Consider the following 12,963-nt stretch of genomic DNA (forward strand, 5'->3'; position numbering starts at 1 on the left):
GACTCAAGAGCAGCCGCACCAAGAGTGCAGCAGGAGAGACCTCTTTGCAGCAGGAGAGACCTCTTTTCCAGACCCACTCCCATAGAATCACTGAAATTTCAGCTCAATTCCATTTATTTTGTTTCTTAACCCCGCAACACAACGAGAGGGCGCCTTTGACTTGGCTTTGAGATGATACAGGAAGAGAGAAAAGCAGTCTCCTTTAGACTTCACACATCATCGCCCTAGTTCCAGCCCAGATGTGCGCATTCCGAGTTTCCCGCTCTGGTCCTTTGGGGTGTAGAGATGGGAACGGACGCATAACAAACTTTCTTTGCTTTCTTTTATTTCTTTTAGAAACAGAAGCCCCCACTCCCAACCAAAAACTCAGGTACCAGTGACACTGAGACACAGGACCCTGCCCCACCCCGGCAATTGTGTAGCTCCGGGGTCGGGGGTCGGGACACTACAGAGTGGAGTAGACTGGGATAAGCCTATTGGCATGAGCTATGCGGGGCAAACAGCCGTGTTCCTCTTAGCTTCGCTTTCCTCACTGGCCCCGAAACTCAGTGCCCAGCGGACCTAGCTGGCCAGGATTGGCGATGCGCCCCCCCCCCACCCCCCAGGCTGCCGCTTCAGTATACCGCAGCAGCAGGGCCTGAGCGATAGAGTGGGTGGGAGGGTTCCAAAGAATACAAACCACTCAGAGGCCAAGAATAATAAATCGGATGCCCTGACATGTTTAGTTTAGGCTCTCCTGCGCTGAGAAGCGATCCTAGAGGCAATAGGGCCAACTCGGACTCCAAGCTTCTGGTATTCCCGCCCAGCCACGATTTTTAAAGGCAATTTTCAGGTGAATCAAACTTTGTCTGGCTTGGGCTAGCGGTACAAAGGGAGCTTTCAGGGGACCCTCACGTCCTGGGCCAGGACAGAGACAAACAGTGGAGAGAGGAGATTGCTAAATTTCCACCCCACACAAGTGGTCCTGTGTCCTAAGAGCTACCAGCATCCCTGCCCCAAGGGTTTTGCGGGCTGGACACGGGAAAGACATCTCATCTGGGGACCAGACAAGGTCGTGGGCTGGACAACCCCCTAGATCCAAGCTACCAAAGCAATTGCTTTACTGGGTGTTTTCTGTTAGTTTTCCTTAGTAACTAACCCAGGGGGGCCAAGAGCCCTCTGTAGAGCCAGGGTCGTCCTTAGCTCTTCGAAAGGACAACCTTTGTGGACACTGACAACAGCGTGCTGGGCCACCCGGGAACAAATAGAGAAACCACCCTTACATCTGTTCCCGAATCTCTGAAAGATGCGGGCATGCCTTGCACCAATTTAGGTGGAGGCTGCCCTGAGGCATCCATTTAATTCCAGCAAAGGCACAATCTCACACAGCCAGGACATAATACTCTCCTGTGTAATAGACTGAAGAGCAGAGAGGAGATGTGCTCGGGGGAACCCGACTCTCAGTATGTGCCTGTCTCAGGGGACCCCCTTTAAAGAGTCTGAGGTGGCCAGAGCATTCACGTGGGGACAGGCAAGGCGTGAAAGTGACTGAAGTTCGGAACCTCTGGAGTTCCTCTGACTTTCAACCCCAGAGCATGGGACATGGGACAACTCAGCAGACAGTTGTGGAAGCCCTGGCGCCTCTGCGCCACTCCACTCGTGCGCTTCGTGGGAAGCTGCAGCGCGGGAGCTTGCTCACTGTCCCTTGGGCCCGCCCAAGGTTGATTGACTTGACTATCATAAAACAACCTGGGGGTGGGGGGGAGGGCAGCCAAGGTTCCCCGAGCCAGGCGGGAACTTGGGATGATCCCAGTCTCCTTGCCATTGTGCCAGTATCAAACAACCCAAAGGCAGGGAGACCCAACTGCCTGGGGCTCTAGGCCTCCGTCGGAGCCTCAAAGGGAAAGCACAGATCCCTACAGCGAATCTAGGAAAGAAAGGAAGATTTCCAGATCCTGATTTACAAGGGGGTGGGGGGGGGGATGGGGCAGACTAGCACCGGGTGCACCGACTCCAGCACTGGCTTGTGTACTGGAGTAGAAGAGCCAGTGCCCGGAATTGCTATCTCCTATGGGAGGCATAGGGTGTAGGTTGAAAAGACTTTCCTCCAGCAGCTGACTCTGGGCAGGCAAAACCAACTGACAGGTGAATGTGGTGGAAGGGAGCAAAGACATAACGCAAACCAAAACCAAAACAACAACAACAAAAACAAACAACAACCATACCCCCTTCTCTCCCCCTCCCCCCCTCAAAAAAAAAAAAAAAAAAAAAAAAAAAAAAAAAAACAACCACCCCCCCCTCCCCCCCCCCCCCCCCCCCAAAAAAAAAAAAAAAAAAAAAGAAAAAAGAAAAAAGAAAGAAAACCCTGCACTTACTTCTTCGCTGGCGCCTTCCTCGGGAGGCGTTTTGGCTGCCAATGTATTCCATAAAGTTCAAAATGATAAAAAAACAAGAAATCAGTCGCAAGTGCATAGTAACCCTGTAATGTTTCCCTTCTTTCTCTCCTTTTTCTTTTCACTGTTAGTTATATTTAATGTTTTTTTTTTTTTAAAGAAAAATATGTATGTAGGTGTTAGGCGAGTCTATACGGAGAGTAGAAAAACCAGAGCAGCGGGACTTCTCCACTGAGATCCAACAGGCGTGCTGTGATGGCAAGCGAAGCAGGACGGGTGGACCGGGAAACCAACAATTGCATTCTCAAATTGTCCGAACACAGCCGGCTGCTCTGGGGTGGCTGTCATCGCCGCGAGCGAAGGTTGCAGGAGCCTCCTGGCTGGCCGCAGGTTAGCCTCAGTTGCACAGCAGCGGCGGCTGCGGGCGGAATCCAGGCGAGCAGTGGCCCCTGGGGCTCAGAGGCTGCAGCGGCTGCGGCTGTGGCAGGGACCCCGGGAGCGCAGGGAAGCAGACGCCGTGGGTACCGCAGCCATGGTCAAGGGGCGCTGGAGAGACCCGAGCTGCTTCTGGCGTTCTGAGCAGGAGCCGCTCCAGTGTTGGGCCGGGCTAGGAGCACCCCATAGGGAAGGAGGAGGAGGGAGGGGGAGAAGGGATGGCTGCGGGGGGCGGGGGGAGCTCGGGGACGGGGAGGAGCAACAACCCGGAGCGACCTCAATAACTTTCAATTTCAAGAGGGAAAGAGGGAGCTGGAAAAGTACAGGCGTTGCGATTTGGCAGATGGACGGGAAGAGGCGCCTAAGGGGTCCCGGGTCTGCGGCGGAGCATCTCTGGACTCAGCAAAGACGGCGGGAGAATGGGAGCAGGGTTGGGGGAGGGACAATTTGAACCCGGCAAGGTGGGCGCACTGGGGTTTGGTGTTTTCTGTCCCAGCTGTACCAAATACCCCAGACCCAATGCCTCTGTTGTCCTTGGCCTCTGGCAGAGCTCACCACATAGTAGTGGACATGTCCTTCAGTTCTTCAGAGACCCTACCTCACTCCAGCAACTGCTCTTGGGAAGTTCACCACTGGACTCTCTTGTTCCTAATTTCTTGGGATTTCTGGATACAGATATCCTCTCAACTCTTAGCCTTTCTCAGTGTCTCTCTGTTGCTTTAACCCTCCCCTTCCCCCCCCCCCCCCGCCCCAATTCCCCCCTTTTTTCCAGGGAAAGTAGCTGTGGTTGTGTTGTGTGGTCTCAAGGGGCTTAGGTGGAGTTTACCCTTCAACTTGAAGGTGCTTTACCTGATCCTAAGGGGAGGACCCAGAGGTGTGAGCTCTCTGGTAACCTGGATGGAAAAGCAATTGTACTGTGGCTTTCTTCCAAGCCCAGCCTTTGCTCTGAAAGATCCCTCCTCCCTCAGGCACTTCCCTAAGTAGTCACTGTTAGAGAGTGTTAATCTCTCTCTCTCTCTCTCTCTCTCTCTCTCTCTCTCTCTCTCTCTCTCTCTCTCCTCTCTCCTCTCTCTCTTTCTCTTGTCTTCTTATGCTGTTGAGAGGATCTGTTGTACATTCTGGTTTCTCATCTGGGGGACTGAGAATACTATGTGGAAAGATTGTCTCCATTTGGCGATAATGAGTAAAGGTCCATTTCTTGCTTCTGTTTCCAGAGCAAGTGAAGTGAGAGTAGAGGGCACTTGGCAGTAGGGAGGAAAAAAAAAAAAAATCAGGTTCCCAGGTTAAACCACTACCAGGGAAAAGACCAGGCCCTGGGATGACTTCCACTGTTGGGCATCCTACCTCTTCCTCTGTAGAACACTTATAGTTATTGGATTATTTTGTTGGAGGTCACAAGCCTCAAAGCATTTTTAATGTAAACCTGTCCTAAGGGTGCTGATGAGTATTCTGAAGGATTCTTTTGTAATGCTAAAGCTTTATGCAGCATTGGATTACAGACAGGCCACTTTGAAAACAACTGAGATTTGCAGGAGTGCCTTCAATGTATGTGCTGATAAGTTAGAAGAGAAGCAAATGTCACAGCTCCTGCCTGTCTCATTTAAAAGCACCCCAGGTTCCAGGTCTCTGGAGCCTGTTATATAGCCCAAGATTGGGGTTGAGATGGAATGGCCTGGATACAAAAGTCAGGAGACCTCGAATAGGTATTCTTTGCAAAGCTTTAAAACACAGAATCTGAGATGCTGGCCTTTTGTTGCTAAGTCATTATTAAATGTTTTGCCTACTTTTACTGGAAGTTTGAAAACAGGCGTACTATCCTCTAAGTATGAAGACAGCAGTGATCCTGTTCAGGGTACGATTTGCCTTACTTGCTTTTAAGAATTCCCATTTACACACAGAATAAAACTTCTGGACAGTAGCGGGAGCTGCATGAGATGCACGAGGGTGCATAACACACACAAACACACACATGCCCAGAGAGAGAGAGAGAGAGAGAGAGAGAGAGACAGACAGACAGACAGACACACACACACACACACACAGAGAGAGAGAGAGAGAGAGAGAGAGAGAGAGATGGAGGAGAGAACACACACAGTCTACAGATAAATGACAATTTATCACTATGAACTAGGGAAGTTGCAGATGCCCATCCAATTCCAACAATGACTATCTGGTGAAAAAGCCACTGTATTTCTTTGTGCTTGTCCCCATCAGCTTTTTGTTCCTTCTTGCTTAATACCTCAGATCCAGAATATCTGCATCATAAACTGTGGAGGGCTTAAAAAAGCTATGGGAGGCTTCCTTTGAAAAGGACTCCAGAGACAGCCTTTCTAATCCAGGATACTTGAGCTGGATAGGATGAGATTGCAAAAGGCATATAAAAAAGCAATTTGGTGGAAAAGTTCAGGGAAATGAACACAATGACAGACACCCACTTCTCTTCTCCCTGTGTGCTCTGCGGACATATGCTCTTTAGGATGAGAACAGGAATGGCAGGGTAAGTAAATAAACAAACCCACTGAGCAGCTAAGGTTCTTGATCCATCCCAGAAAAAAAGTGTTAGATGCAGCAGGCAGGAAAAGCTTGTCAAGGAACAAGCACCATTCAGAGGAAACATAAGGAAAACATTAAATAAATTGGGAGAACATTCTTTCTTTCTTGACACCCTGCTTTAGAATAACTCCTTTTTTTTTTCCTTTTTGGTCTATGTTACCTTAGTATTAAATGTGTGTTTACTTGCCTGTCTGTGTCTTACATTCCCTCAACTGTTCCAGAAGCTTACAGAAGGCATGCCATAGACTATTTTGTGCAATAAAGCACCTAGTTTTCCAATTCAGCAAAGATTAAAATAATGTTCATAGAAGCTGACAGTGCCTCACTGAACTGCCATATTAAAACAACTTAGAAACCATGGGTGTAGCACAAAGTTGGGAATTTTCTTATGCTTTTACATTTGTCACATCAAGCCAGGATTAAGAGTTGGAGACTCAGGGTAAAAGAATAGTGTGGGTTTGGATAAACATGGAGAGATAAACATATCCAAAATGTGGCTGCAATTTCTCATCTCTCCACACTGCCTCCCTCAACCAGGCAAAGACAACAGTGAGAAGTTATTTTTATCCACTGCAGCAGGAGCACTTTAAGGAACAAACATGATTGTCACATTGTTGAATCCATATAGCAAATATGTGGAAGGGAGCTTGCTCCAGAAAAAGAGAGAGCAAACTTAAGACTTTGGAATGGGGTACAGCTTGTAGTGATGAGAGATGTTTGGCAAAGTTGGAACTGACATCAGTCACTATGCCATAGAGCTAATATGCAGATTCAGAAAATGCTCTGTTCGCCAGTTGCCCAGATCTGGATGCATGTGAGTGAATAAATCAAACAGGGTACTGTTGGCAAAGTCTGTGTTACTAATGTAGTCAGAAACCATCTCGGGAGCATGGAGCAGATAGATTATTTAAAAGCCATTGAAATTAGTAGATGGAGTCTAACCACTCTTTTACACAGAGATGGGATTATGAGACCAATGTAAGAAGTAATTCGCATTAACAAAATAAGAAAGTGAAAATCTTGAATAGATAGACAGAGGACTGTCTGTCAACAGTTAAGACTGTTTTTCCTTCTCTATGAAGTTATGGGACATTTATAAAACCGTGTTGAACATTGTCTGGTGTGTTTTTTATTTCAAAACTAATTTCTCTCATGGCATCATTTAACTAAAGACCCAGCAGTATTCATTGTAACACCTTAGGATATTTTGCTGGATTATAGGGTTTTTACTTTTAAGGTACAGGCTTAGAAATCTGGGTGCCATGGCAAGTCCTGCCTCTGCATCTTTATTGCTTCCCAGATTTCTTTATTTGAAGAATGAAATTCAACCAAGTAATTTCCAAAGACTCTGAATGTGCTGACTATAATAACAATACCTTCAAGAAAGAGAGAGAGAGAGACAGGCTTGTAATTCCAAATGTTGAAGCTATTTCCAGCTGTATGACATCACACTTCGCACTTACAGACTTGTGTTTAACTGAACAGGTCCAGATTTAGAAATCTGCTTTTGAATGCGTCACTCTGCTGGAAATGTCTAGCTTCTTACAGGAATCCTAAAGGACGCTGGTCTAGCAAAGATAAACCCAGGACAAGTTTATCTGCCTCTGTATCTGCAGACTTTGGGATCCCAAGCAAGTGTACATTTTAACCTCCCAATTCTGGGCATACTCCTATAAAAAGCTGAGATAGGAACTGCTATATCTCATTGAGACACTGATCTGGTTCAGTTTGATTTGTGAATCTTACCATGGGAGGGGGGTGGTAAGGAGTAGGGTTTTTGTTTTGTTTTGTTTTTTAATTTCATGTCACGTTGGTTTTTCAGAGAAAAGACAGGGAAAAAAAGCTTTAATTTTTTTCCCCTTTGTGTCTCTCTTTTTATAGGGTCGTATATCCATGTTTCCATTGCCTCTGGAGACTCTTCAGAAGGTTCACAGTGTAGCCTGAGTGACTGTGTTAGCGCCTTTAGGTTGAGGAATTGCTATCAAAGACCTGGAAGTATTATGGTATATGGAGGACTATAGAAGAGCGGTTGTTAATGAGAAAATGTTATACTAGCACATACCACCCTAGAACAGATCTCAGAGCACACGGTTTCCAGGATGAGACATCTGGGACCAGAAAATCATAGCCACATTATGTCCAGGCTCATGTAGAAAGTACCATTAATATTAACATTATCTCTAGGTCTGGTTTTGGTACCATATTTGTCCCCAGGAAGTTGACTATTTTAAATTACATTACCAGAACTCTTTTCTACTGGTTTCCAGTTAAATCAGTGCAGAGGAGCAAAGGTTGTTCCTGCTCTCTTCCTGCTTTGGCATCGTTTTGGAAGTTGGTGCATTCTGCTGGGAATGGGCACAGCTTTGAGGAGCAGTATCTTTTCCATGGCTCCAGGTCATTCTCAATCAGGTTTTAATAGCAGAGAGGTAGAGGATCTCCCTACATTTTGAGCCTAACAGTAGAAATACCGTCTAACTTCTCCTAATCTCTGGGTGAATCAACATTTCTCATTGAATCCTTTTGCCTTGCCTATAGTAGTTATACTTTTATTTGACAGTAACCTTTTCTGGAGACCTCTCTTAAGTCCCTAAGTGACAGGAAGTTGTCAAAGCTAGGCGGTCTGGTTGAAAACACTGGCATCCCTCCCATCTCGTTCTACTTTTCCTGAGGAACATCTGCTTATGAGGACTTAGCTGAGCATGGTGGCGCATCCATTAACTTCAACCCAGTGGAAGCAGAAGCTGGAGGATCTCTATGAATTTGAAGTCTGCCTGGGCTATGTAGAGAGTTCCAGGGTGGGAGGGAAATCCTATAGGTAACAAAATGAGCAGGCAACACAAATCAGATCAATGATGTCATGGGTTCAATCAGTGTCAATTACCAGAATCACAATGGCAATGTCCAAAATTAAACCTAGGCAATAGGCTGAGAGGGGACAAACAGGAAGGGAAAGAGCAAAGCAGCCAGGAAACAGCCGCAGCAAAAGTGAAAGCTGGCATTGGTTTTGAGGCATGTTTTCACGAAGACTTTCTCACTCCCCCTTACCCCTCTCACCTATACGCTAATAATATCTCCTCCACCAGTGAGTAAAAGTACCTTATGACAAAGGGCAGGCAGCTGTAAGTCAGCCAGCTACTCATCTTACACAGAGTTGGTGGGTGCCTTCTACGAGTAATTCTACTTTAGAGACTGTACTGGCTGGTTTTGTCAACTTGACACAGCTGGAGTTATCATAGAGAAAGGAGCCTCTCTTGAGGAAATGCCTCCATGGAATCCAGCTGTAAGGCATTTTCTCAATTAGTGTCAAAAGGGGAGGGCCTGGCCCATTGTGGCTTGTACTATCCCTAAGCTGGTAGTCCCAGGTTCTATAAGAAAGCAAACCGAACAAGCCAGGGGAAGAAAGCCAGTAAACAGCTCCCCTCCATGACCCCTGCATCAGTTCCTGCCTCCAAGTTCCTACCCAATGTGAGTTCCTGTCCTGACTTCTTTGGTGATAAACAGCAATGCAGAAGTATAAGCTGAATAAACCCTTTCCTCCCTAACTGGCGTCTTGGTCAGAATGTTTTGTGCAGGTATACAAACCCTGACTAAGACAGACAACAAAGTAGAGTCTCTGTGTATCATCTTTTAATCTATTAAAAGGGCTGATATTATGGGGTTTCTGAGTCTCTAACTGAAAGCAATTTTAGGGTTTAGATGAAACTTCAACAGCTTACAGAGAACGTGAGGCTGTTTTCTGCATGCCTTAGGAAGCGTGTCTTTAGAGTAGCAGGTACCTCTAATGACAGAACAGCCTCCCCACCTATACATATCCTTCACTTATTCATTTGTTACTGCTGTGCATTCGCATAGGTACTTTTGGCCAACTGGTTATTTTTCTTTCAACATTGACTAAACAGTGTAACAAACACCATCTAGGTCCTAGAGACACATAACTGAAAAGAATAGGATGCTGTCTTCATGAAGTTGCCCTCAGTGAAGGAGGCAGACAGATCAATCATTAAAGCGTCCATGTGCTAAGTGCTAAGTAATAAGAGCTATGCCTATGTATGCTATGGGAAGAAAGCTGTGGAAAGAGGGACAGTGTCTGCGGATCAGACAGTGTTTAGCATGAGGATGAATAGATGATGAATCCTACTATAGATAATGAAGGGTCCTTTCTCTGCTTTACACGAACTTTGATTCAGAGCTGGAGAAAAAATACTTCTTTTTCCTTGTTTTATGGATGAAATGGCTATGGTTGGCTGCCTGTTTGCCAGGGAGGCAGCCATACTCCACTGGTGACATATCCCCATCCTCTGGCAATTCACTGCGTTGTGTTAACTGTGTGGGAGGAGTATTAAAGGTGATACACGGTGCTGGGGTCTCTATAGGTTAATGATTTGACCCATTTACTGTAGCTGGAGCAGAGTTCTATCATGTGGGGAAAAAAAAGACCTCTCATCCATCCCTCTTTCCTAAAAGTGTTTGAAGAAATTTAGAGCTACTGACAAAGAAATGGAAATTGGTCTTCTTAGAGAGCTAATCTCCCCTATTCATGCTTTCTACTCCTCTATGTAACTTTACTTGTTACCTATGGCATGGTGTTTCCAGACAGGACATTGCACATTCATTATCAAAGTCTGCCCTGCTGAGTCTTATCCATTTAGGTTCCAGCTATCTACATGCCAGACGTTCCAGACTTTGTCCCTCCATCTTTGTTCCTGTTAGTGATAAGGGTTGGTTAACCCTTCTGATCATTCCTTCTTTCTATCCACATAATCTATTCTATCCAGGAGCATAGCATATTCTGTTTTCCCATGGGTCTGTGAGATGTGTCCATTATGGGGAATGAACAAGGATGATGTTTTGTTAGGGATGCTAGCCCATCTGCCACTCTTCTGTACTTGGCAGATGGGGCTCAGCAAAAAATAATAGTATTTGGCAAGAAGAGAGAGGGAGCAAAGACTTTTCTTCCTAGGGAGCCCGAGTCAGTATCACATTGCTATACAACAAACAACACCCAAGCAGAGTGGCTTAAATGCCAGATCTTTATGGTTTCTCACAACCTAATGTGAGAACTAGCTACCCTGACCTCCCACAGGCTCCTCAGGTGTGGCATCAGGTGGAGAATGGGAGACGGTAGATCTCTTTTTAACAGATATTTATTCATCTTTAGAGTACAAGGCTGTCCAGGTTCTAGAACTGGAAGCAGAAAAACTTCAAGGGGTGCCTTTTAATGTCACTTTTATTCTATTTTTTTATTTTGGCCTAAGCAAGTTATAGCAAGGCTAAATTTCAAGGTTTACCCAGTAGATCCCAATCTTTGATAGGACGAGATAGAAAGAATTGTCAGCTGTCTTTAATACACTACAGAGCTAATGTACCTAGTAACCTTTGCATGAGGTCATGCTTTTCTTTTCTTTCTTTCTTTTTTGACCCATCAGAAAGTTTGACATTGAGTAAATTGTAGTTTACACCATTTACGTTCCAGCTATCTACATGACAGACTTTGCCACTCCTTCTTTGTTCCTGTTAGTGATAAGGGTTGGCTAACCCTTCTGATCTTTCCTTCTTTCTATGCACATAATCTATTCTATCCAGGAGCATATTCTGTTTTCCCATGGGTCTGTGAGATGTGTCCATTATGGGGAATGCACAAGGATGATGTTTTGTTAGGGATGCTAGCCCATCTGTCACTCTTTGTTATTTATTTCTCCCTTTATCTGATTGCCAACAGAGTTCTTTCATGGTCTAGATTAGTTCTTGTTCTGGATTGAGTTTCAGTTCTAGATTTAAGGCCTTAGAATAAAATAATATAACTTTGTGGTTTTGTGTTGTACGTTCTCAAGCAAAGGAAATTATAGTTTGGAACTCAAGTGGAAAAAAAACCTTCACTGCCACCTTATCTTGGGGGGCATTGTAAGGGTCTCCCTATAGAATTGTAGTCTCTGATTTCTTTCCTCTCCCCTTTTTTTGAGAGAAAGCTCCCTGTGGAAAGGAGCCTCAATATGAATGTTTTCCTGCCAGGCAGACTTCCTTTTACCCACTAAAAGTCAATGTCAGACCTGAACATATTATGTTCTGTAACCTTGAAATTTAGGAAGGGTTACTTTTATTTAATAATAGATTTGCCTTAAGGGTTTAGGAAAGGAAACAAGGGAAGCTGTGACTTTACTCCCTCAGTACTACTTGATATTCTGACTTAATTGAGAGTTCATTACTGTGGTATTTATATTCAATACTTGAAGTGTTTACCACTCTAAAAGTAGTGGAGCCTAAAATGAGGTGTACTAAAGTCTCATGCAATAGCCAACTTTATTCAGAGCATCAGACAATGTATATCCTGAGGGGTAAGAAAACCTTTGAAGAAGCTAAGGTCACAATACTATTGTCTGGTTTTCTTGGCATTTTCTCACAAACACTCAAAATTCCCCCCCACAAAACTCCATTTTTGGATCATGTTCCAACATTGCATAATATGGTTTCTTCTAGCTTTTATTATATTGTTTTATTTATTTTTTATTAATTATTTTATTTATTACATCCCAAATATTGCCCCCCCTCCCAGTCACCTCACCCCCCTTCCCCTTTGCTTCTGAGAGGGTACTGCACCTAACCCTCAAGGAACTGGAAGCCCCAGAGAGTTTAGAGGTCAGGTGGGGTGAGGGGTGGGGGCATCCATGTGGAGACAGGGTGGGGTGGGGAGAAGGAGTGGGATATGTAGCAGTCAGAGGGTGAATGAAGGGGGACAGGAAATGGAATATAGAGTGTAAAAAATAAATTAAAAATAAAATTTAAAAAAAAGAAAAAAAGAAGGTTCTCAGTTTAAAAAAAAAAAAAGAGTGTTACTTGAACAAAATATAGAAAGATTAAAACCTGGTTTTCCTCTTTGAGAAAAACCGCAGGGATCTATGTAAGGAACAAGTGAATCATGAAAAGGGAAGCAAAGGTCACTTCTTATACTGTGTTCAATTCTGCTCTAAGGCTCACTTGGTGTTCTCCAAGTGATAGACAGCATTTCAAGACTGTCACATAAAATGAAATACAAGAGTAAGTTTTATTCGTTTTCCATAGGTGGCACACAAGTGCTTCATCCATTCAATCACTTCTAATTATTAAAAAAAAATCTTAAATATATTTAAATGAATAAAATAGTATCTGCCATAGCATTACAATATAAACCATAGATAGGAGTATTGCATGTTTGTCTTCTGAGAGGCTCTACCAGCGGCTCAGTGAGACAGATACAGATACAGCTAAAGATTGAACAGAGGTGGGGAACCCCTATAGAATAGTTAGCAGAAGGATTGAAGGAGCTGAAGGGGATGGCAACGCCATAGAAAGACCAACAGTATCAACTACTAGTTCTATGATTTGAATGTGGTTTGCCACCCAAAATTCACGTAGTAACATTGTAGCAATGTTGAAAGATGGTGGGGCTTTTAAGAGATAACTGGATCTTGGGAGACCCAAGCATATGACGGATTTACTATAGTTCCTATAACTATATTATGTTATGTAACAACTGTAAGAAACACTTGTTACAAGGTAATCTTGGTATCTCCTTTTGGTCTATCTAATATATGATTTCTGTCTGCTTCTAGATGCTTCTCTGCCACAA

The 12,963-nt window shown here is 44.5% G+C and overlaps 1 protein-coding gene across 1 annotated transcript in view; it reads right to left on the reverse strand.

Moving 5' to 3' along the window:
* The window catches only part of Rspo3 (R-spondin 3), an 84,679-nt gene extending 81,685 nt beyond the window's left edge, over positions 1-2,994 (reverse strand). The window contains exon 1 of the mRNA XM_021174776.2: positions 2,355-2,994. Coding sequence (XP_021030435.1) covers positions 2,355-2,451 — 97 coding nt within the window. The 5' untranslated portion in view covers positions 2,452-2,994. The remainder of the gene's footprint in view (positions 1-2,354) is intronic.
* Positions 2,995-12,963: the final 9,969 nt, after the last annotated feature.

Source organism: Mus caroli, chromosome 10, assembly GCF_900094665.2.
Source record: "Mus caroli chromosome 10, CAROLI_EIJ_v1.1, whole genome shotgun sequence".
Classification (NCBI taxonomy): domain Eukaryota; kingdom Metazoa; phylum Chordata; class Mammalia; order Rodentia; family Muridae; genus Mus; species Mus caroli.